The sequence below is a fragment of the Lissotriton helveticus genome, chromosome 2_1 (assembly GCF_964261635.1).
Source record: "Lissotriton helveticus chromosome 2_1, aLisHel1.1, whole genome shotgun sequence".
Taxonomy (NCBI): Eukaryota; Metazoa; Chordata; class Amphibia; order Caudata; family Salamandridae; genus Lissotriton; species Lissotriton helveticus.
Window position 1 is genome coordinate 266,347,887 of NC_136059.1, and position 26,344 is coordinate 266,374,230.

Genomic DNA, 26,344 nt, shown 5'->3' on the forward strand with positions numbered 1-26,344 from the left:
CCCCTTTCCCTTTGTCCAGTTTCGTGCCAGAGCAGGGGCTGAGGGCCCCTGCAACCGGTTTGAACTGGGATATGCACAGGGACACCAAGTGTGCCCCCAACACTGTCTGAAAAGCATTCTATGAATGCACCCACCCAGCCCCAATACACTAAAGCCTGTCTGGGAGGTGGTTACACCTCCCTGTGACAGGAAACCTATTGTCCAGGCCTCCCCTGCCGGAGTTTCATCCAGCAGCAGGAGGTCAGACTCGTGTCTGTGACTGCAGCATTCATTTTGTGATGCTAGGGCTCTTTTAAACTATTACAGTTTAGGTCAGTGTGTACATGTCTCTCCCTCTAGAAGGGTGGAATTCTACCCCCGCCGCCAGAACTGGCAGGGGGTAGGATTCCAAAGTGTTTGACACCAAACACGACATGTTTCCATGCAGCCATTCTGAAGTTAGCATTAACTGCGAGGTTATAATGCACTTCAGAGTATATGGTCTGGCTGCATAACAGAACAGCTACAGAGAAGTGATTCCGAAAGCTGCAGCGGGGTCCTGCTCATGCATGGGCACCCTCTCACACAAAACCAAGCACTCTGCCTTCAGGATTGATAAGGCCTGTCATAGGAGTGACTTATAGGTTTATATGTGTCAGTGATATAAGGTAGATATAGGTAATCAATATCTTAGTAAGGGGTGCATGCACCACCTTACCCAGGCTGCAGTAGCAGACCTGTGGTGCCATTTTGGAAGGCTTCCCAGGGGTGGCATAATACATGCTTCAGCCCCTGGTAGGCCTCTGTGGTACCTATGCCCTTAGTACCTAAGGTACCATATACTAGGGACTCACAAGGGTAACCCAGTAACCAATCTGGAGTGTACCTAATGTACATGCAATCAATTTAGAGAGGAAGCCGCTAGTCTGGGGTCCTGGTTATTAGGGTCCCAGCCAGACTTAAGTCGAAAAACAGTGAAACACCAGCATAAAGTGGGGGTAACCATAGTAAGCTGATCCTACTCTCCTACATATATCATCAGCATACATGTGAGGTCCTATCTCTTAGTAGCCTAGGATCCTGGTAAGAGTGGTCACATAGTTCTTGAAGAGCATTAAAGCTTAACTGTGTATAATTCAACAGGTGATGTGGGTGGATTTAGAAAAGAATGGACCAAATTTCAACAAGTCGATACATTTTCTTAGGAAAACCAAGATACTGCAGGTTCTTTGATGCCGGTATACTATTTCAGATTATTGAGAAGTGTAGGGTAATTGGTGGTGTCAAACGCATTGGGGAATTACAAAGAAGCAGGGCACAGGTAATGCAGAGTGTTGAATAATGTTTCTGATATTTGGTAGCTAGCGTTTGGTGCACCTCTCCCAGTCAAAACAAAATGCATTACAGCAAGAACTGTCATTGATCTTGGCGCACATGCATGATACATGTTTGACCATCACCAAACGTCAGTACCAGGGATCTAGCTATTGTTGCAGCAGGAGCACTCTGGGCAGGAATGCTCGTCTGTCACCATGCTAGGAATTTTTCTGTCCCAACAAGGCAACTCCCTTCTATTTAGAAGACAGAGAAAAATGTATTAGTCACAAACAATTGATCAGCTACCATACCTCAAAGGGGTGGTATCTGATTCGCAAAGAGTAAGGTGTCCTCTTTGGGCTCCTTCATATTTATGAAGCTTGAAAAAAAACTTTCAGGGAGAGTTGCCAGTGGTCCACCTGACCACGGCTGTCTATCTGCGAAACTTTCTTTTTAACAGTCTTGTTTGCTTTAAAGGAATTGGGCTGAATTAAAAAGAAATCTTTATTCAAACACAACCAGAGACACTTGCATGCCACCATCCCTTTGATTGTAGCCAATTGCAGTAAGTAGCAAGTTGTGACCTTCTAATGAATATTAAATAGGCAATTTATGAATATTTTTTTATAAATATCATCTTTGTACATGAAGCCCTTTGTTCCCCTCTAACCACCCTCATTCCTTTTCCACAATGCCACGTCTCTTGGACCCTCTGGTCAATCAAACCCACTAATAAACTCATCAAAGTCATGAACTAAGACATCTGGGGGAAATGTAGCATTATCATTTCAGTTGCACGCATTTCCTGATATGGAGAAATCTATAGGCATGGAAGGCAGACCCGAGCTGGATGCCTTCCATGCCTGGAGCTGGATGCCCCAGAGTGCAGTCAGCGCTTGTTTATAGGTGTTATACTTTGTATATTTTTAGGGCTTGAAAGCCATGAAATACTTCAGTAAATGTGATTACCTACTTACAATGAAGGGTCTGCGTTTACTAATAATACATGAAGCTTTATCATTTGGGGATATGCCTGTGTTTGTACTACAAAACACATTATTTTACGAGTGTGTTATTGTATTATATGTGGTACATATATTGTAAATATCCATCAGACATTCAAATATGAGTACATTTATTAATTAATACAGAAATATACTAGTTGCAGAAAAAAAATCACAGAATCCCAAATAAATATACATAAAGACAGATAAAGGGAGTAAAAAATAAATATGGATAAACACAGACAGAAATGTCAAAACGTTATAATGCAGTTAATGGTAGCACAGCATTTCCTTCATGTAGACCGAATTACATCCCCAAAACTTTTACTATCTGGTACTGGGTCTGAGAGAAGCAAGAGTTCCGGAATAGGATTCATTCTATCTCTAGATGGGATCCTATCCTCTGGCTAATTCAAAGTGGAAGTCTCACTTTTTTGTGGAAGAAAACGAAGAATCTTATGGTATATGTGCCAGGTTCCTCCCATCTCATCTCCCAGGGTCTCCAGCATGGCATCTGTCTTTCCCACTATCACCTTTACCATCCAGCCTTTTTAGGACAAACAAAGTTAAAAGGAGTTCCTGCTGCTGAGCTCAAAACACGGTACGTCACCTTGATATCATTACCCATCCTAAAGTGGAATTCTAGTATCCCCTCTCTTCTAAACGTGTGAAACAGCTACGAGTCCTGCAAAAGAGGTCAAAGTATTAAGAGTTAAAACAGATAGACACACTGACATGTCCCACCACTTAACTTAAAAAACTATGTAGGCGGGTATAAATGTAAATTTTTCATTGTTTTGTTTGAGATGTGATCTTGTAGCTAATTTTCTAGCCATGGAATCTATGTTTTAATCTTGTTTGTGATGATTCATTTAAAAAAGTGTGGAAATAATTTTCTTTCACTCTGTCCTTAACAGCATCTATGAACACATTGAGTGTACAATATATACTGCCCTGCTTCATTGTTCCCACCTGTTAGCCCAATAACATTGTTGTTTCTGTCATCTTAATTCATCTGGATCCACATTGCCACACTTCACAAACACGATTCTCCTGCCACAATTAAAAGAGAATAAGCTGGTCAAGACTGATTTCCTGTTGAAGAACTATAAATGACAGTACATGCCGGGGAATCACTCTACCCTGTGGTCCTTCCGGGCCTCTAAATTCTCGAGCCACCGCTTGCGTGAGCCACTGTTACTGCACCGCCAGATAGTACCATTCAAAATCGGGGACCGCTAGTCCCCCCTCCGCTCTCGGCCGCATCAGGGTATTCAGTGCGACCCGCCTTCTACCCGAGCCCCAGATAAATCCTGTAGTCAAGACCCTGAGCTTCTGAAAGAATGACGCCGGAATCCACACGAAAAAAGTAGAGCAAACGTGGAAGCGCCACCATTTTCAGCAGCGCTACCCTCCCGGCCACCGACAGGGGAAGGGTTCGCCAGGACTCCATGCTGCTCCGGAGCCCCCTCATCGCCCCGCCCACATTGCCTTCCAAGAGGTCGGGCTGAGTGGTAAATACGGGCACCCAGGTAAGGTAAACATTGAGGTTCCCATCGCAAATCCCCCACTGTCAGAGGTACCTGGCCATCCAGAGCCAAAGAGAACAAACAGGTTTTACCCCAATTCACCCTTAACCCCGAGAGACGGCCAAACTCCCAAAGCAGGACTTTGGCACCCTGTAGAGAGTCATCCACATCCGCCAAGTACAGCAGTAAATCGTCTGCGTGCAGGGAGATGTAATGGGTCTCCCCTCGTAATGATAGGCCTTCGTAAGATCGTCCCAGTCTAGCATGCGCCAGGGCAAACAATAACGGCGATAAGGAACAGCCCTGCCCGGTGCCCCTCCCTACCTGATATGCCGCTGAGATGGCAGGCACCGTACGAACCCTAGCTGTAGCAGAATTGTATAACAGTTGGGTCCACCGTACAAACTGATCCCCAAGACCAAATACCCTCAGCACTTGAAACAGATATGGCCATTCCACACTGTCAAAGGCCTTCTCAATGTCAACCGATAACACCACCGCGCCCAGCACCCTATCGCGTCCACCACCCATAACCCTAATCAGCCGACGTATACACATCGCCGTGTTCCTGGTGGGGATGAAACCCGCTTCATCCGGGTGTACAAAAGTACACATGTGTTCTAAAAGTCGCGTTGCAAGAATCTTACTCAGAATTTTGTAATCCACTGTGAGTATCGAAAGTGGCCAATATGCCGATCAAGAGCAGGGATCCCCACCTCGCTTCAACAGCGGCACTATGATCGCTTCTCTGGTGGTCGACGCCAGCCTACCCAGTTCCCAAGCCTCTCTGTACACTGACTGCAATTGCGGTGCAAGGAGGTCTACATACGCCGCATAAAACTCCACAGGGAGGCCATCAGCTCCCGGCGTCTTCCGCCTAGCCATATGCTTGATCGCTGTTCGGATCTCTCCTAATGATATTTCCTCTCCTAGTTTGTCCCCCTGTACAGGATCTAACCGTGGGAGTTGCGCTGCCGAGAGAAAGTCATTGACTCCGTCTGGCAGATCACGCATCGTGCTCCGGTAGAGGGATGTGTAGTAGACCAGAACCGGATCATTAATCTCCTTCTGTGAGTGTACTAGGTCCCCATCCACCATAGTCAGTGATAAAATTCGGAGTACCCCGGGGTGCTGTATTAGCCAAAATAACACAAAAGAACCTGAGAGGTCTATCAGCCAAATGTATTGGCCAGACTGGCATGTGATGCACTATGTCAGTGGGTGCTGCAGTCACCATGAAACAAATTTCTAAAGAAAGAAAACAGAGCATGAGTCACGTGTGTGAGAAATATAAACTCAAATATCTAAAGCTTACTCAGAAACTGGTCAACAAAATCCAGAACATCTTATTATGGATAACCATCAAACGAACCAAGTGATCAGTCATATCATATGGCCGTCCACACTGTGACCAGGCCGGTCCTTAGATCATCTAGACCCCATGTCACACAGTAAGTTGTTAATACTGGATCAGGTCCACAGTACGCTATGAACCACCAATTGTTGGCCAGTTTATGATGGTTGAAGGGAAATGGTGAAAACACAGTGCAACCTAACAAAAAAGTGGTGAGTTTAAAATAGGGTGATATGTCTAAACAACTCTTTAATGGGAACAAGGCACATCCCCTAATTAAAAGAACAGGAACAGTGCAAACGACAGTATGGAACAAATGTCGCAATTGGGGCCAATATGTTTCTGCCTACCGGGCAAAACGTTCCTTGGCTTTCATCAGGGCCACTGCTCTTAAACGTTGCTACTGTAACAGGTGTGTGAAAATATTACACCGACCTAATCAGTGAAAATGAAAAATAGTAGATGTAGGAATGATACAACCTGTACCTACAGTAATGTACTCATCCTTCTTGTCAAATGGATACTCAACGTGATCTAAAGAAAATATACATCTGTTACTCATATTGGTACAGAACTTTGAGAGATTCACAGACACACGTGCTCACATCATCTCTTACGTGTATTAAAACATTTATAGTTTATTGCTCACCCGAAATGACAGGAGACTGGACCTCACCTCACCTGGACCATGCTCAGGTACACGAGGCCCCGCACTGTGGAACAAAAAGTGTGCAAACAGGGGGAGGCATCAAAACTCCACTCTTTATGTAGAATCTAACGGTGCCTATCTCTATTCCCTGCTGGATTCATCCTATTCGTCCACAAATCAATGCAATGCCAGAGCGCGAACTCCCACACACTGGTCGTTACCCCCTAGACTAGCATTAAAAAACGCCTGCCTAGCTCCTCATCACAAGCATGTACTATATCTTAGAACAACCATGTTGTCTCACTAATAGGTAGTGAACTATGCTGTTAAATTCACTCCTTCACTTTAAAGTCAGTTTAATCGACCCTGATCCAAACTGGCAGCAAAGAGAGTCAAAAAACCACCAAGCATAACTGCTAAAAAGAATTGCCATGTAGCCTGCTCTCTCACCTGTCCGACGGTGCCACCAAACTTTCCTGAGGCTTGGGGGAGGCACCGGAACGGCAGAAATGTGCGTATAAATCCTCTTACAGCAAAGGGGACTACTTTGCTTTCATACAACCCTGTCCCATCCTAACTAGTCTATTCCGTTTATTTAATTCTTGGTTCTTGCCCTTGATATTTAAATAACCACAACAGTGCAAGACCCCAGGTGTCGTTATTGGAAAAAACGTTTCTTAAGGCAGCGCCTAAAAGTATTCAAAAACCGGGCGTCTAGATCCTTCCGCGGGACTACACAATGACGACATCGCGGACATGTTTGTAGTCCCGGAGGCACGCGCGCTATAAGAGACACCGATGTTAATACAAAGGGGACAAGGCGGTGTCTGTTTTGATATTCAGAATTTACCGTTGGGAGCCATAATTTAACTTATTGATTATAAACTATAAACTCAGGCTCAAACATATAATATAATTCAACAGCGAATGGAATGTGGGACTAGAACTACAAGATGACCGAGAATCGGCCATCTTGGTAGTTCCAATCAGCAATAATGCCTGATCAGTATTGACTCTGTTGTTAGTATGTTATCAGACCCCCTAATGTCTTAAACGCTGGCCTATGCATACTTAATGGGTGTTGAAATAGTGTGGTCAATTACCCTCATGTGTTAAAGTTCTCATGTGTTAAAAAGCCCATACCAATACATACTTAGTGGGTGTTGAAATAGTGTGGTCAATTACCCTCATGTATTAAAGTTCTCATGTGTTAAAGCCCTAGCCAGGGCATAGCTGACCTACTCTAGAGGGGTTCCAAAATGTCTCTTGTGAATTAAGGGTAAAGACAAATACTTCGATAAGATCTCATAGTCTTAGTGGGGGCGGGGATGGGAAAAAGAAGCCTGAATGATGGTAACTTAAAAATCTCAGGTAAAAGTCTACTTAGCTCACAACCACATAAGAAGTCTTTTTGGGGTGTGAACTCAGGGAATAATATCCTCAGGTCTATCCAAAAGCTGATTTCAGTGATGCCATGGGGGAACTAGAAAGCATTCCATGGTATCCGGTCATTCAGTCCACCTGTGTCAGAGGAAAGCTTAAAAATCAATTTTTGCTCCCTCAAAAAGAGATAGATGGACACGTTCACATGAGACGGCATAAAGGGCTTCTCCAAAACCGTCCATTCGAAATCTGATTCCCCATGTTGTTTCTTGAGGAAATGTCTGGTTAAGTGCGTCAAGGATTTCTTACAGCGAAACAAGCTCTTATGATTGAGCATACGCACTCTCACCTTACGGGTAGTCATTCCTACATACTGGGAGGAGCACGGACAGATCAACAAGTAGGTGAGGTTGTCGCTGTTACAGTTAGTGAAGTGAGTGTGTAACCAAGGCCTATATGTGCCTATGTTTATCTCAGTAGAGTGTTTGGTTTGTGGGCAAACTGAGCAACTACCACAAGGGTGGTGCCCAACTACAGGTGGGAAATCCCACAAAGTACCCACCATTCTCCTCGGTGTCTCCTTAGGGCGCATATGTACTAAGCGATCCCTGATGCTATTAGATCTTTTGAAAGCAAATAGAGGTAATGCAATCTTCTCGTTACCATGATTAAGGATACGCCAGTGCTTCCTGATGATTTTCTGCAGACTATTACTTCTTGTGTTGAAGGTACTAAAAAAAGCTAGTCTGTCAGTGGGGATTTTTGGAACAGGTGGTTCTAGGAGCGCCTCCCGATTGTTGTTATAGGCTCGCTTGAGGGACTGCTTAATCAGGGGTCGCGGGTAATGTCGCTCCACTAATTGAGAAGACAAGTTCTTCGCATGAGTCTTAAAGTCCACCACCCTAGAGCAATTCCTCCGAACTCGGAGGAACTGGCCGTATGGTAAATTGTCCCGTAGGGATTTAGGGTGATGACTCTCGTACAAAAGTAACACATTTCTCGCCATTGGCTTTTTGTACAGTTCACTGTGCAAGCCTGTTGGTGTCACAAAAATCGAGAGATCCAAAAAGGACAGCCTCTCTGTGAGACGGCACCCCGGGCCCCCCTGAAGGGAAGCCGCCCTCCCCCACACGTACCTCCTTCCTTTTTGCCACGACGGCAACCCCAAAGACACAGTCCCGCTCCGGCGACGGGACTCGAAGCAGCAGCCATAACCCACGGACCCCCGCCCTTCTCTCTGTTGCAGGGACCAACCAGAGCCCTGATACCGGAGGAAGCATATCCCTTCTACCCCGGAAGTCCCACCCCCGCGGCAGCGCCAGAACAGGGAAAAGCCGAGCCCAGGAAGCGGAACGCCGTCGGAGCATCGTGGCAGGACACTCGGACTGGAGCTGGAGAAGGAGAGGAGGCGTGCGAGGAAGAGGTGTGGACCGAAGAGTGGTGGAGCCCTCAGGAGGTGGCTGAAGAGCGGCCGTGACTCACTGGAGAGTTACGGCGGACCGCGTGAGTACCCTAGAGTCTTCTTTCCATAGCTCATTAGGAGCCCGTTGTATAGTCCCTGTAAATATCACCTTTCTCTGGAGTCACACATCCCTTGCACTGTAGTATACTTGTAAAGCACTCTCACCGTGTACAAATCCCTCCACGTCCGACCAAGCAACACCCTTTTCTATCTGCCGTCCTGTCTTTCCTCCACCCCGAGTCCTTCCTTACCTCACTGGTTCTTTTCTGTCCCCCTCACTGCCCGGGTGACGGTGTTTTGGTGCTTGCCTGCACAAAGGCTCAAGACAGGACTAACGGTCCCTTGTTTTTTCTCCTCTTGTTGCCCTCCGTGGATCCTCCCCACTACCGGAGCCGTCGGCGGACGCCCCGAAGATCCGGACCCGATCCCAAGAACCGGAAAGAACGGCGACATCCTCCCCTGGACCTCCTTCCTTCTTTTGGGACTTTGTTTTCTGTCTTGGTGCAATAAACGAACAGTATAGCCCACTATATACGGCCTCCTTGCCTGCTTTTCCGGCCTGCGACCGACCCACCATCACATCTGGTGTCAGAAGTGGGATCTGCCGGATGCATGGAGGCCGTCCTGACGAAAATGGCGGAATCACAAGACCAATTTGGAAAACTCATGGAACGGTTCCTGAAGACTGCGGAAGACGACCGAGGACAGCTCCACGACGTTCTGAAGGGCCTGGGAGTAGCCCATGAACAAGCTTTGGGAAAGCTCTCTGATGCCATGGGACAACAGAGGCCTGTGGCCTGTCTCCCCTCCGTGGTCCTCCAGAAGTACGTGCCGGGGGAAGACCCGGACTACTTCTTTACTAACTTTGAACGACTAGCCCAAGCAGCCAACTGGCCTGTGGACCGATGGGGCCAATATCTAGGTCCCCTTTTAACAGGCGACTTGCAGGCCGCCTACCAACAGGCCAACATCCAGGGCAACAACCCATATGCGGACATCAAACGGTGTATCCTGGAGCGTCTCGGTATTGACGACGAGACCTACCGGGTACAACTAAGACAAGCGAAAGAGAAACCCCAAGAGAACCCCAGAGCACTCTCCTTCCGGATTAGGGATCTGGCGAATCGTTGGCTCAGACCAGAAGCCTCCACTAAAGAGAATATCCTGGAGAAAATATATCTCGAACAGTTCTTGAACTCCCTGTACCCGGCTACTCAGCGATGGGTTAGACAACACTCCCGCCTCACTTTGGACACGGCCATCGAAATAGCGAGTGCCTTTAGCCGTGCGCAAGAACTCCAGCGGGGTAAGGAGGACCATCTTCACAGGCCCCACAACGCAACAGGCCCTCGCCCCCCCCCCCCGGCCTCTGCTACCACGAAGACCAGAACCATGCCCCCTTATGCCCTCACCGGTCCTGTTCTGGCCCCCTAATCCAGGACCCCAGTGTTATTCGTGCGGGGGTTTTGGGCACATTGCCCGTGTGTGCCCACAGAAAGAAGAGCCGATGGAGGTCGGTCTCGTGCGAAACTATGTGTGCTCCACTCAGGAAACCACTCCTCCCCCGTTTCATTGCCCCGTCTCGATCGACGGACAGCGAGTCATGGCTTTAGCCGACACCGGTTGTCGTCAAAGCGTTCTCCGGCCTCAGGACTTCTCCTGTCCAGTTGGCAACCCTACAGGAGTCGTGGATATCCAGTGTGTCCATGGGGATACCAAACGGTATCCAACCACCCAGGTTCATGTCCAACACCCCAAAGACCCCGGAACAAGTCTCACTGTCGGACTGGTGTCGGCTCTACCAGAGCAAGACATTTTGGGGAGCGACTATCCAGGACTGCCTATGCTCCTCCAAGACACAACAGACTCCCTGGCTCAGTGGTGGAGTGAGGCTCTCTATTCTTCAGGCCTAACAACCCCGACTACGGATCCCAAACCGCACAAGCCCAAACGCCAGAGGAGAAGAGAAAAAAAGGACTACATCACTGCTTACCCCGCCCTCACGGATGACCACCCCTGGCAGACAGACAGGGATTTCAGGGCAGCACAGCAGGAGGATCCCCTCCTTCAGGAAGCGTGGGGGAAGGCCCTGGATAACGAGGACCCGCTGCAAGTAGGTCCATACTTTTACAAAAGGAACGGGTTGCTGTATCGAAAGGGGGGGCCCCAACAGAAACCCCAGTTGTTAATCCCTGGTCCTTTCCATGACAAAGTTCTCTTCCTAGCTCACAGCCACCTTTTAGGGGGACACTTCGGGGACGAGAAGACCAGTCAAGCGGTTCTGGAAAAGTTCTACTGGCCTGGCGTACATCAGAAGATTAAAACATACTGCCGTGAGTGTGCGGTCTGTCAGAAAAACAGCCGTCACAGACCCCCCCGAGTGCCTTTACTACCTCTCCCCCTTATTGACATCCCGTTCAGCCGCATAGGGATGGATATCATCGGACTCCTCCTACCCTCCCGTAGTGGGTGTCGCTACGCGTTGGTCATAGTCGACTATGCCACCCGCTTCCCAGAGGCTATACCCCTTCGTCAACCCACGGCCCAGAGCATAGCCAAGGCCCTTATTTCCATCTTTTCCCGAGTGGGGTTTCCCCGGGAAATCCTGACTGATCAGGGCACCCCCTTCGTTTCTGCTCTAATGAGACAGGTTTGTTCCCAGTTAGGGATAAAACAGATCAGGACTTCAGCGTATCATCCGCAAACTGACGGATTAGTTGAGCGCTACAACGCTACATTAAAACAAACATTGAAAAAACTCCTGGGCTTGGAAGCAAAACGATGGGAAGACATGCTACCATTGGCACTATTCGCCATTTGCTGCAAGACCCAGAGCAGCACTGGTTATTCCCCATATGAGTTGCTGTATGGGAGGCCCCCACGTACACTGTTAGACATGGCACATGGCCCTGGGAAGCAGAGCCTGATCGCACCCGCCCACTCCCTGAATATCTAGAAAACCTGAAGTCCCACCTATCTCAGATACGAGACATCGTAAGGCAGAACCTAGTAACTGCCCAAAACACCCAGAAGAGGCAATACGACAAGGGCACGCGAACCCGTGTCTTCGCTGTGGGTGATTTGGTCCTCCTTATGATGCCCTTGTCAGACCAAAAACTCCTGGGTCAATGGCAAGGCCCCTATGCCATCCGCCGGCAGGTAACCCCAGTCACCTACGAGGTAGAGCTGGACCCCGCTCGGGGTACCACCCAGATATACCACGTGAACCTGCTAAAAAAATGGGAAGGACCCCGCCCGGTTCTTGCCGGAACCCGCCGGCCCATGCCTTTCCCTTTTGATCCCTGCATCGACCCCGATCTGAATCCCACCCAGAACCGAGACATCCGAGAAACTCTCTGTTCTGTGAAAGGGGTCTTTTCTTCTTCCCCAGGCCGAACCACTATCACGGAACACGTCATAGACACAGAACCAGGAAAGGTGGTCCGTTTACGGCCCTATCGAGTCCCAGAGGCCCGAAGGGCGGTTATACGGAAGGAAGTAGAAGAGATGCAGAGGATGGGTATCATAGAGCCCTCAGTCAGCGACTGGAACTCCCCTATCGTCCTGGTGCCCAAACCTGACGGGTCTGTCAGGTTTTGTATTGACTTTCGGGAGGTCAATAAGGTATCCAACTTCGACACCTATCCCTTGCCCCAGGTGGATGAGATGATAGAGAGGATAGGAAAGGCTAAATTCATCTCCACCCTAGATCTCTGCAAAGGGTATTGGCAAATACCCCTCAGAGAACAGGACAAAAAGAAAACCGCTTTTTCCACCCCTGAGGGGTTGTACCAATTCACGGTCATGCCCTTTGGGCTGCATGGCGCCCCCGCCACTTTTCAGCGTGCCATGAACCACGTCCTACGGCCCCACTCCCGTTACGCTGGAGCATATCTAGACGATATCGTCATCTTTAGTGACAGCTGGGACCAACACCTGACACATCTGCATAGCGTTGTTTCTTCCCTAGGGTCCTTTGGGTTTGCCATCAACCCCGCCAAAACTACCCTGGCTGCCAAGACAGTCAAATACCTTGGGTATCTCCTGGGGAGGGCCTGATAAGACCCCAAGAAAGCAAAACGTGGCCATCAAGTCCCTTCCCTTCCCTCAGACAAAGAAAGACCTCCGAGCATTTTTGGGCCTTCTAGGCTATTATCGGCGGTTTGTACCAAACTTTTCCCAGAGAGCTGCAGCCCTCACAGATCTCCTAAAGAAGACAAACCGATCTGATGAGCGGCTCCGAAACCCCACACCCGAAGCCTGGAAGGCCTTCACGGACTTAAAAGACGCCCTGACCTCTAGTCCGGTCTTGGTGCCCCCTGACTATTCATTGCCGTTTATTCTGCAAACGGATGCTTCCGATCAAGGGCTGGGGGCAGTGCTATCACAACAAGATGCCCTAGGGAACGAAAGACCCATACTATATGTGAGCCGCAAACTGTTCCCTAGAGAAAAACATTACGCTGTCGTGGAAAAAGAAGCCCTGGCAATCAAGTGGGCTGTGGAAAGCCTGCGTTATTACCTTGAAGGCAGAGACTTTCTCCTCTACACCGACCATGCCCCCTTGGAGTGGATGGCCCGGAACAAAGGCCAGAACGACCAGGTCCTCCGCTGGTTTCTGTCCCTACAGCCTTTCCGTTTCACGACAAAACACAGAAAAGGATCAGACCAGGGTAATGCAGACTTCCTTTCACGATATCCCCTGTCTCCCAGTACAAGAAGGACAGCAGAAGGACAGCTAGGGGAAGGGGATGTGAGACGGCACCCCGGGCCCCCCTGAAGGGAAGCCGCCCTCCCCCACACGTACCTCCTTCCTTTTCGCCACGACGGCAACCCCAAAGACACAGTCCCGCTCCGGCGACGGGACTCGAAGCAGCAGCCATAACCCACGGACCCCCGCCCTTCTCTCTGTTGCAGGGACCAACCAGAGCCCTGATACCGGAGGAAGCACATCCCTTCTACCCCGGAAGTCCCGCCCCCGCGGCAGCGCCAGAACAGGGAAAAGCCGAGCCCAGGAAGCGGAACGCCGTCGGAGCATCGTGGCAGGACACTCGGACGGGAGCTGGAGAAGGAGAGGAGGCGTGCGAGGAAGAGGTGTGGACCGAAGAGTGGTGGAGTCCTCAGGAGGTGGCTGAAGAGCGTCCGTGACTCACTGGAGAGTTACGGCGGACCGCGTGAGTACCCTAGAGTCTTCTTTCCATAGCTCATTAGGAGCCCGTTGTATAGTCCCTGTAAATATCACCTTTCACTGGAGTCACACATCCCTTGCACTGTAGTATACTTGTAAAGCACTCTCACCGTGTACAAAGCCCTCCACGTCCGACCGAGCAACACCCTTTTCTATCTGCCGTCCTGTCTTTCCTCCACCCCGAGTCCTTCCTTACCTCACTGGTTCTTTTTTGTCCCCCTCACTGCCCGGGTGACAGTGTTTTGGTGCTTGCCTGCACAAAGGCTCAAGACAGGACTAACGGTCCCTTGTTTTTTCTCCTCTTGTTGCCCTCTGTGGATCCTCCCCACTACCGGAGCCGTCGGCGGAAGTCCCGAAGATCCGGACCCGATCCTAAGAACCGGAAAGAACGGCGACATCCTCCCCTGGACCTCCTTCCTTCTTTTGGGACTTTGTTTTCTGTCTTGGTGCAATAAACGAACAGTATAGCCCACTATATACGGCCTCCTTGCCTGCTTTTCCGGCCTGCGACCGACCCACCATCACACTCTCCTTCTGGGCCTCAAAAGTGAATCTTAGGAATTGGTTCCTGCTGTTCAGCCAGAGATGGAAATCACTCACCGATTCAAGGCTCCCTCGCCACACTACCAACACATCATCGATATAGCGTTTCCACCATTTAATCGATGATCGAAATGGGTTGGTAGGTGCAAGAGCGTGCTGTTGCTCGAATTGGTGCACGTACAGGTTCGCTAGGCTCGGCACGAAAACGCTGCCCATGCTCGTTCCAGAGGTCTGTAGATATATTTGGTCCTCGAAACGAAAATAGTTGTCTTTCATGGCCAGTGTCGCCAGAGCCATAATAAAGGCTATCGGTGTGATAGTTTCACAGATATTGTCCCCCAGGATGGATGTGACAACTTCAAGAGTTTCATCCTGGGGGATAGAAGTATATAGTGACTCAACGTCGAAGGAGACCAATAGGTCTCTCTCAGGGTCGAAATCAATCTCTGGAAGTACCCTCAACACATCCTTAGTATCTTGGAGGTAGGTCGGCATCCTGTGCACAATTGGCCTTAAAAAGAAGTCCACAAAAGTGGAGAGGGGTTCCAAAGCTGAACCTATCCCGGAAATGATAGGTCTCCCTGGGGGGGGGTCTTTGTGGTTTATGTACCTTCGGGAGAAGGTAAAAGTAAGGCATGACAGGAAACTTAGTTATCAGAAAAGACCCCTCATTAGGAGAAATCCATCCCTCCGCTAGGGCTTCTTCTACTAACCCTTTGATACGTTTCATTAGATCCTCAGTAGGGTCTTCCTGTAGGGGCAGATACGCACGCCTGTCATCCAGTTGTCTTAGACATTCTAAACGATAATCAGAAGTGTTTAGAATGACAATCGAACCACCTTTGTCGGCGGGCTTTATTGTTATTAGCTGGTCATCCGACAAACTTTTCAAAGCCTTCAGTTCTAGTGCTGACAAGTTCTTAAAGGACTTATCTTGTGTCTTCCATAGTCTTGAAACATCCTCATCTACGGCTTGCTCAAAAGCCAGGACCTGTGGAGGAACTGTGTGTGCGGGTGGTAAGAACTTAGATTTCAACTTTAGCCCCGTGTTTACTTCATGAGCGCTCTCTAGATCATCAGATTTGTTCTTAAAGAAGTAGTGGAGTTTCAGTTTCCTGTAAAATTGGTTCAATTCACATTGAAGCGTGAACGGGTCTCCCGTGTTAGTCAATACAAAACCCAACCCCTTGTTAAGTACTAATTCTTCAAGTGGGGTTAGGATCTTAGTAGAGAGATTTACTACAAGGGTAGACTTGTCGATGTCCCTGCTTTCTGCAGATTTTTGGCTGTCTGGCTCCGGGTCCCTAAATGGGGGCCGGTTTGGTCTTCCCACTGGACCACTGGTTGTTGTGAAGTCCGACGCCTGCCCCTGTTCCTTTGTGTGCCAAACCCTAAAAAAGGCTGTGTGTTAAATGCATTAGGGAACCCTTGGAAATGTCCCGGTGGTGGCGGATATCCATGTTGTTGTTGTGGTGGGTAACCCCAAGGTGTGGGTGGCCACCATTGTTGGAAGTTACTCGGTGGCTGGTTTCCATATGAGAATCCTCTATTGCCTCGCCCACGACCCCTCTGATGGAATTGTGGTGGGTTGGTGTTATCTGAGTCGCTACCATATGAGCTGGAGCCTGAGTAATTTGACCCAAACCGTTTACCATTATTCCTGAATATCGGGGGAGTATAGCTATCACTTGTATAGGGATATACTCGCTCATGATTAAACTTGGACAAATCCTTTTTAAACTTGTCAAGTTTAGTCTGTAGAATTTTATCTTTAAATTCTGTCATGTTTTTATTAGATTCATCCTGTTGTCTCTTGAATAATGTCGGTGTAATTGTTGCTTTAATTGAAGCTTCAAGGACCTGGATCTCTACTAGAATAGTGTCAGCTATTCTCTTCGCTGTACTGATAATCAGAATTAGCCAGTCTCTAGTGCACCTCCAAGCTATCAAAGAACAATCTTTGAGAAAGGCTTTGTCCTGCAAAAACAGGCGTGGTGCGTTGGCAACAATCAGGCCTGGAGGTGCACAGCTGGCCCTTAAATATTCAGCCATAGCTACCCCGTGTACTAAAGTACGGGAATGTGACTTCTTCAAGACTAAGACCTTTGTCCAGTCATCACTTTATTTATTTATTTATTTATTTGAGTCTTATATAGCGCATGGTTACCCTTGGGCATCCCAGCGCTTGTCAATAAGTCCGTCAGACCAATGCAAAGCTATTCAGCGTGTTTAAGATGGGAAAAGATATGTTTTCAGAAGCTTCCGAAAACGAAGAAAGCAGGTCTCACGACGCAGCTGCAAAGGGAGCGAATTCCAAAGGGTGGCTGTATGCACCGAGAATCTTCTACCTCCAGTGCGAGCCTTATGAACTCTGGGGACCTGTAACAAAAGTTTTTGATCAGAGCGAAGAGCTCTGTTGGGTTTATAAGGCACCACTAGCTTCCTTAAAGAGGGGGGTCCTTTCCCTTGAAGAATCTTATGGGCCGTACAGAGAGCCTTAAACTTGACCCTCTCTCTCACCGGGAGCCAATGCAATGCTTTTAAGGCGGGCTTAGCTGATTGTCGCCTTGATGTATTAGTCAGCAACCTGGCCGCAGCATTTTGCACCAGCTGCAGCTTACTGAAACACTAGTAGTAATTGGTACTGATTCAAGCATGCTAGGCATGCTGTCCAGTATGGACTGATACATAGAATCATCATAGGCTAAGCCACTTATTTCTGCCATGATGTAGATCAGGAGTGCCACTTAAATAGTACGCGCTAGGATGTGGGTGCAACCAGTATTAAAGGAGACCGCTCATAACCACTGAATCTATCTCAATCTTAAGTTCGGAAACACCGTAACTAAGAAGACTAGCCTAAACGGGGTAGTCTCTTTAAGAAATTGACCCGCAGCCAGGCAGCTGCTCTAAACTATTGCAAAAAACACAGAGAGAGGGGTCAAAGGGAAAAAGAGATTAAAGACCTGCTACAGGTTCACTTCCCCAGCTCCATAGTATAAATAACACAAACGAAACTTAGAGGTCTATCAGCCAAATGTATTGGCCAGAGTGGCATGTGATGCACTATGTCAGTGGGTGCTGCAGTCACCATGAAACAAATTTCGAAAGAAAGAAAACAGAGCATGCGTCACATATGAGCCAGGCCAACAAGGATCCCACTCTGTCTCTCTCTGCGTGGGACCGCACCAAGTATTCCTTATAGTCAAAACAGCATAACCGGTCAATTTGAGCGGCCACTTTTTCGCGCGCTGCAATAACTGCCTCCTGCCCCTTCATATTCGTGTGACTATCCTTCTCAGTCTGACGCAGGTGATCCTCCTCCTGCTCTATGTCACGCAGTAACGTTTTGCGAGTTCCTGCTGTGGACGAGATACACACTCCCCGTACTACCGCTTTAAAAGCGTCCCATTCTTGGGCCCTACTTGATGCCAACCCTGAGTTCTCAGTGAAGTAATGCTCAATACCATCCCAGACCTCAGCACTAAAAACTGGGTCCTGCAGTGTCACAGGGTTCAAGCGCCACGTGGGGATCGCCTGTCGTTGCCTGGACCACCGTACCGCTATCAGACAAGGGTTGTGATCAGAGATTGTCTTCGCTAAATACTCACTATGGCAAGTCAGCTCCTGAGCTCCTGGGGGAACACAAAATACTGTTGAGTCGTACATGTAAATCATGCGGTACTGAATAAAATGAGTAATCCCTAGCCGTGGGATGATGTGTCCGCCAGGCATCAACAAGACCCCAGGTGCTCTGCCACTCGCGTCTTACCTTCGCTAGTCGGTGAACTGCAGACTGGGCCAACGGGGGATGGGACCAGTCCAAGTCTGTATCAGTGAATGAGTTAAAATCACCCCCCAAAAACATCGTGCCCGTCAGGAATGACGCAAGCTTCCCAGATAATCATGAGAAGAAAGCGGACTGGTCTACGTTCGGGACATAGACACTACACAGTGCCACATCTCTCCCATCTAGTCACCCCAGTACTGCCACAAACCTCCCCTCTGGGTCCACTACTGTAGTCAAAGGCTGGAAGGGAACACCTGACCTCACCCAGACCAAAGTCCCCCTCACATATGCAGAATAGGTGGTATAAAACAGTTGGCCCCTCCATCTGCGCTGTAGTGCCCGCCCCTCAGCTTGATCAATGTGGGTTTCCCGCAAAAAGGCCACCTGAATCCCCCTACGTACTAAATATGCATGTATTTTGTAACGTTTCGTCATGGAGTTCAGCCCCCGCACATTCCAGGTGATACATTTCAACTCAAGTCGGGTCCCCATAGCGGAGCATGCAACAGAACAATCTCCCCTCTAGCCTAGCAGGCACACTGACAGTCCCCTCCCCTCCCCAGAACAGGTGCTAAACCGTAGTTACCCATCCAAACCCAATACCAAATAACGGGAACTCTCTGGTAGCTACCAGAGTCTCACAGCTAGCGTGAGGTCGAGGGGGTAGCCCTACACCAGGACAAGCTGGACAACGATCTCACCGTCTTTCCGTCCGCGCTCATGCTCAAGTATGGAATCCCCCCCAGCGCTGCCCCGTCCCAGAGGAGCCCCCCTGCTAAGCAATCGCCGCTCCCATCCCTCTAGGCAATGAGACAGTGGATCAAACCCCCTGCCATCGTCTCCAGGCCCACAGCCGTGCCCCCTCCCATCCCATACAGTGGCCAGGATTACACCCCCTTACTGTGTGCACATCGGAACCAGAAATGTTCATTCGTCTAGGTGGCCATCAGCAGTCCCCGGAGTGACCGTGGTATGTTCCGGGAGCCTTCCTCAGAGCCCTCCGACACCAACTCCTCTGATCCCCGCTGAGATCCTGAGTCCGCCAACGAAGCAGTAGCTGTGATATGACGGAGACCGCCTGAAGGGCCGCCCGTCGTTCTAAGTCCATCTGCGACATCGACGGTGTCTGGCTAGCCGCTGCCTGTTTCCTAATTTGTCGGCCTCTTCGGTCGGGTCTCTGCTGTCTTCTCCTTCCCCCTATAACCATTCAGTCCCAGCCCGATACGTCTCTAACCAGTGCCATGCGTCATCCGGTGTGCTATAGAAGGACAACCTTACCATCGACCATCACTTTCAGGCGGGCCGGGAACAGGAGAGAATTCTGTATGCCCTCGTCGCGGAGGGCCTTCTTGACCGCCAGAAAGGAAGAACGGCTGCGCTGGTTTTCATGGGAGTAATCAGGATAAATGGAGACAGAGGCATTGTCCACCCGATAGGGGCCCATTGTCCGTGCTTTCTGCAGGATGGCGTCTCGGTCTTTGAAGTGCAATAGGCGCGCCACCACAGGTCGAGGGGGTCGGCCAAGAGCCGGCAGGCGGGACGGCACCTGATGAGCCCGCTCCAATGTATAGAACTGCGACAAGCCATCAGGAGCGACCACATCGCGCAGCCAGGCTTCCAAATAGGTGATCATACTGTCCCCTTCAACTTTTTTGGGTAGGCCCACCACCCGTATGTTATTGCGCCGATTGCGCCCTTCGGCATCCTCGGCTCTTTTCTCTAGTTGCTGCACTCTTCGCAACAAGTCTCCCACTGCCGCATTGGCCGCCTTTTGGTTAATAATATAATATAATTCGTAATCCCTACACTCATTAAGGTCTCACTAAAGCACAACCGGTAGAGTCACCTGAAATGAACGCGTACATACACCAACTGCTGATCCTTTACACCTTCCTTCTATCCTGTATTAAACATAAACAAAAGGTATGAGCAGGAAGCCAAACCACCATCTGTCTAAACACTGGCAGATATATATAGCAACCTACCCCTTTGCCTACTAACTGTAGACTCTAAATATATCTTCTTATCCTGTAAGAGCAAACACCCAAATGAACAGTCAGCACTAGTGCTGTAAATAAGAACAGGCTCCTCCAATGAAAGTTCCAATATTCCTCCCCTGTGTATTATTGTGGCGAGGAAAGTCTCCTTAATAGAGCAATACACTTGAGAGCAAACAAACAAACACGGTATGACGTAGTTAACTCACTACTGTCATCCGCTTTGGCACTTGTACATCCAAAGTAGATTAATGGTATTACATAGTCACTGTTCGTGACGGTAGTGCGGAGGTCCAACAATCCCCCCCTGCACTCCGCCACTGACGATCACGTAGAAAACGAAAAGTACTTCAAACCCGCTGTTACATATCACAGCGCAACCCTCACCTGTCTCTGACCCGAGCACAGGCACAGTACCTTGCCTCTGCGGGGCAAAACAGAACACCAAGCAAAGTAAGCAAACGAGCTAGCCAGCGCTTGTAGATTAAATACCGGCACAGAATGTTCTTTAACTTCCGATGGAAAGGGGGTAAAGACAAAACCTCCGGAGAACAGGACAGGACTCAGCAGAAGAGCTGCGCCGCCTCGGCAACAGAATCACGAGCACCGGTTACCTGGCTCCGCCCCGTAATATCCTGTAACGCCGGGGACTCTGGGAAATGTAGTTCAACGCCCGGAGATGCTGGGTAATGTAGTTTATGCAGGCGCGGTGACCTGCTACCTGACAGGAAGGGTCATCGCCGCCGCTTTGGTTGTGTCCCTCCGCCGGGGGTAGACACCCTGCTCCGAGCCGGCCGCTCCTGCTAGCACTCAGATGGCCTTCACCTCCGCAGCAGCACAACGCACCACGCCGGCCTCCTCGCGGCTCCACCAGCCCTCAGTTGCAGTGCTCTCCTGCAGGTCGGCGTCGACAACCTATGCCGCAGTCTAGTCCGTTACAACCCCGCCTCAGTGCAGTGGTGGTAGGCGCAGCGCCCCGAATCCAGGCGTAGCCGCGGCCGGCCCGCTCCTCTCCCGCAGCGACCCCACAATCACTCGAGGCCCGGGATGTGGACTCCAGCGCACGCCTCACCAAGATGGCCGCGCCTTCCGAGTGGGCTGGCATGAATCTCAGCGCCGGCATCGTCGGCAGTTCGCGTTTACAGGCTCTAGGCAGCTCACGGGGATCCACACGGTCCCGGGGGGCCTCCCCGAGGTGCGGGCACCACCAGGGCAACGGTTGAGACAGGATAAATATCGAGGCAAGCGCGGAGCTCTCAGCTCACGCGTCCATGCTTGCCGGTGGTAAAGCCACGCCCCCTTCCTATCGCCAAGTTTACAAAAAAATTCTAACGGTTAGTAACTAACTCCACTGCACAGTGTTTACACACATTACCATATGTTTTCAAGTGCAGACTTCTGTCGGTGAATTGTTTTTTTCTTTTACAGGATTGGATGTTGTAATATCGCCGCCAAGAGAGCAGGTTGCTGAGAAGTATCCAGTTGCAACCAGATTCTTACGCATGCAAGCACCATATGCATGATCACTGTGAATCTTGCTTTAGGTGAGTAAACAATTAGTGATATTTCTGTTTTCTGGGCACATTCCTCTAGGGGTGCTATGGCATCAAAACCCTTCTGGGCGGGTTCCAGATTGGAGGACATTCTGAGGTCAGATGACTGGCCCAATGATAAAATATGTAGAACATTTTATTGCAAACATGTTCTCACTGCAGCTTCTGTTGTTAACATGCTTTAAACAAGCATAATAGGAGCCTCCGGTGTTGACATAAAATGTAGATTTTCCTAGTATTTTATGAAGGAAAGTCTTAATTTAATTCAAGACACGGAGGCAAGTACTATCCCACCTCAACACTTTGTAACCTGAGTTTTCTTTCCCGCCCTAACAACAGGTCCTGCTCTACCACCTGCATTCTCTTAAGGATATCATGGTTCAGACGGAATCTTCTCCTGGTTCTTCCTTTTCAACACTTCCACATGGATGTTTACCGGTCTCCTTGGAACTTTGACAACATCTTCCATCGTACAAACTTTTGCCAAGAATTGTTTACATTTATTATGGCTTTCTCCATTTTTCCTTTGTTATCTGGTCCTATCTAACTTCTTGCCCAAGAAAAGAGGGCTGTTGGCAGTCAAGTGGGACATTATACATACTGGTGTTATACTATTGGTTGTTATGTACATGACATTTTTTATTCCCATTGGCTAGCATGTTGCTAAGCAGCTTGAGATTTGTAGTTTTTTTATATTTCTTGACTGCTGCTATTAATATTAAGGCAAGTTAAGATAGCACATTAAGGAACCTCCGGTCTTGACATAGAATTAATGCTTTTGGCAACTTTCTGCATAGGACCATGGTTACAGAATGCTCTAGTGTTATTCCAAGAGAGGAAACCGACAATGGCAAAGTGGGGGTGAATTATTTTTTTTTGTAACAGATCTGTGTTGGAAGATTTTTTAAATTTTATGAAAAATAGCATGAATTCATTCTTTTATGAGTTAAGGATTAGAACATTCTTCTCCATCCAGGTTTGGATGTTAAATACGACTCCTCCCAAGGTGAGGATGTCTTTTAATGTTGATGTTTTCAGGTACATTTCCGAGTCATCTCCATATTAGTGGATGGAGAGGCTAGAATCTTTGCAGATTTCGACTAGTGGATCTACATAAAGGTTAAAGAGCATGGAGATTGTAAAACTTCACAAACCATGGATGCTGGATCAGAAATATTGCCATTGATTTTTACGATTAGGAACTGCCTGGAGAGGAAGGACGAAAACCATTTGAGGACTGTGTCTTTAATTCCAAAGCAGTGTATGAGGAGGTTATCAATCTGGTGTGATCAATTATGTCAAAAGCAGCTTATAGGGTTGTATGTCATTACAATGTGTTGCTTTAGCACGCATGTTTTTACAATGCAAATAATACCATGCATAACAATAGAACACATTCAAATTTATTTCATGAAAGAGTCATCTACCATGCAAACAGGTTGCAAGCATTCATTCACCGTGCATACCATTACATATGGCTTTACATTTGTAACCTAATAAGATGGTACTTTTAAGATCTGTTTTCTTCCCATAATCTGCAACCGATAAGCATTTAACCATTAATGGAATATTTTGTGATGCAGCAAATGTCTAATTGCAAAAACATAGTTGTTTAAAACGCAACTCAACCTCCTTCTCTCCATTTTTGTTTTAAATGTACTGACTTTATAAAAGAATGAAAATGTAACTTATCTGTACGCAGCACTCTCTGAACCGTTTGTCTGTCCTGCTCCAATGTGCTCTATCTCCTCTAAAAAGTGATGCTCAAGCATGTACGTCCTGGAATATACATGGGAAGCGAAAAAGGATTAACACACTTACCAACCCACTGCCCCTGAACGTTATGCATCCCGTTCTGATTGTATCATTCATTAATTGCTACGTTAGTACTCTGTTATTTACAGTTATGTACAAGTTTAAATACAGTTACCTACCCATAGCCCCTAAACCTCCTACACACAGACCTGCCAAATATCACGCATCAGGCGTGATACTAACGCATTGCAGTGCGGTGGTCCGCATCACCGCACTATAATGCACTGTCACGCATTTGTAGCGCCTCCTTGACACCACTGTCGGTGCAGAGGAAGAGCCAAGCGGGACCGAAAATGCCGTCCAGGCCAAACACTTGTGACTCCTGATCAAGCAGCATAAATGGGACAGCGTGCTGCCTGCTCTGGCGAGTGGGTGATTGGTGTCAAGTGTGCAATGGTTGTCGTTCTTGAATAGCAGGTCTGAGTGCAGCAATTGATTATTATCCTAGCTGCTGCGGGTCGGCTGGCACGGCATTCACGTGATGGTGAGGTCACGTGAATGCAACAATAAAAAGTGTATCCATGACTCTCTGAGTGAGCGGCAGGGGGAGCCGAGCAGCAGTTAGTTTGCTTTAGTTTTGCCATGCTCGCCGCAATATTAGTATGTCCTCGTCAATTAATATGGGAACCGACGTTCACTGATGCATGGATTAATTGATTCCTGCAAGGCGCCGCGCACCAAGGAGCAGTGCATTTAAGTACCCAGCGCAGTTCGTGCTCCATCTCTGTTACAAATGCCGGTATCTCGATAGGCGGCAACAACATTATTTTAGTGTTGTCACATAGACTGTGGTGGAGTCAGCCTGTGTAAAAGTTATACGGCGACCAGCGGTGAAAACGCCGTGAAGAAAGGAAGCAGCGCAAGTTAGGCAGCAAGTACAGGTCAACGTGCCAGTGCTGGAAGGAAGTGCTGTGGGCCCGTAGCACTGCCTGGCTGAAGATCAATGAGAACAGTAGGTTACAAGTAATAGCTGTTGATTACTGTAGTAAGGTGAATGTTTCTCTCCTTCTCTGTTCTCTTTCTTCCCCTGCTCTAAAGCCTGTGTGTGTGGAACGTTGTATATGTCATGGAATGTTGGATGGGTGAACTGAATCAGTTGGTGACTGAAGGCTGATCAGCCAGGAGGGCAGCTCCTGGTGGGGCGTACTTACAGAGATACTTACAGGCCTACTTACCATCCTGGCTACAACACCATACCTCTGTAACCTATACTTCAATAAAGCTACTTGGAACCTACCACCTCTGGACTTCCATATCTTTGTAACAATTACCAGCCACCTACCTAGGTGTGTCAGTGTAGAATAAATGAATAACACATTTCTAATGGAGCTCGCTGCACGATCAGACCGCTGCCTGCACTGCTCACTAGCAGACTCCGCCCCAAGAAAGGTCTTTCGGTGTGTGGCTAAAACATTGCCTCCCCAATCCACTGAAGACTTAATCAGATGTGGATGTTGCTCACACCCTATCTGAGGGAGACAATCTACAAAGCCCCAGTAGTGGTGTTGAAAGTAGGGGTGAGAGCAATGGTCAGCCCCCCCGTAAATCTTTGAGTGACGAAGGGCTGCTAATTGTGTAAACTTGAAAGTACTATTCCTTCGCCTGAGTGCATGTTGAAAATATAATTATATAATTTTAACTAGTGAATCTTTGGCTCAGGCTGGGGTACACGTCAACGAAAAAAGCCACACAATCCCAGATGTTTTCTAACACACATGAATAAAAGTGTGCTTACTTCACTAAGCAAACCTCATATCTTAAAATATGGTATAGTCATTACTTTTATCATGTAATACGATGACTTTTGGGATTGAATCTAAAGTCCTGCTTAAGATGGTGGCAACAATACATTAGGCCTCTTCCATTTCTAGTGCATTGCAGCAGTTTAAAGACCTTCTTGGAGCATTTCGGTACTCAAATGGGTGTAAGTTCTGATATTTATAGGTTTCCCTTGCATTCAGAGCTTGATTGTGCTCCCAAAAAAGTGTCACTCATAGTCGTTCAATGTCACTCATAATTACACTGAAATTATGAAAGTGTCACACATAGCAATCTGAAACCTTGGCAGCTATGCCTACACCCCGTCCTGACAATGTATCGTTTTAACTTCTACATATAATTTGGTATTCAGTTAAAACTCGGGTATAAACACACAATTAACCCAACCGTACTGAAACACCCAGTGCCCCTAAACCCCCTTGTATTCTGCACTGAGAGTATATTATCCGTGATTATAGGTATTAGCCAATTTAAAACAATATACGGCTCAACATTTCGCAGAGAGAAAAACTGCCACCTACTGTTCAAAGGCGTGGTAAAAGTCTTGTCTTGAGTTGTAAAGACTTGCGTGGCAACAGTTATTTCAGTATAAAAAAATGTGTGGTAAACGCTATACGATGTAAAAACTTCAGAGTAAAGGCTGTTTTCCCTTGATAGGTCCAGTAAGACAAGCAGGCAGAATTCACCACCATCCAGTAATCAGTGTATGTCGTCTAGGATTTTTAAAGATGCTGCTTCAGTTCCTTCACTTATTCTGAATCCTGATTGGTGGACCGATAGTACATTTTCACTGTTGAGGAATTCAGAGAGTTGGAGGGACAGACAGTGTTCAATGGTCTTTTTTTTGTTAAGATTTTTCTGATAGGTTGGAGTGAGCTAGGTTTTTTTGAGCAGGAGTGAGATTTTACTGCATTTGAGCGAGTCAGGAAAGGAACCTCGAGAGTGGGAGATGATGATTTTGCCCCAAGCTTTAAAAAAACAATGCAAACATTGCTTTAATGA

The 26,344-nt window shown here is 48.1% G+C and overlaps 1 protein-coding gene across 1 annotated transcript in view; it reads left to right on the top strand.

Moving 5' to 3' along the window:
* The window catches only part of ELAC1 (elaC ribonuclease Z 1), an 84,435-nt gene extending 61,765 nt beyond the window's left edge, over positions 1 to 22,670 (top strand). The window contains exons 5-6 of the mRNA XM_078674805.1: positions 21,624 to 21,739; positions 22,088 to 22,670. Of these exons, the coding sequence (XP_078530931.1) occupies positions 21,624 to 21,718 (95 nt within the window). The 3' untranslated portion in view covers positions 21,719 to 21,739; positions 22,088 to 22,670. The remainder of the gene's footprint in view (positions 1 to 21,623; positions 21,740 to 22,087) is intronic.
* The last annotated feature ends 3,674 nt before the right edge of the window (positions 22,671 to 26,344 follow it).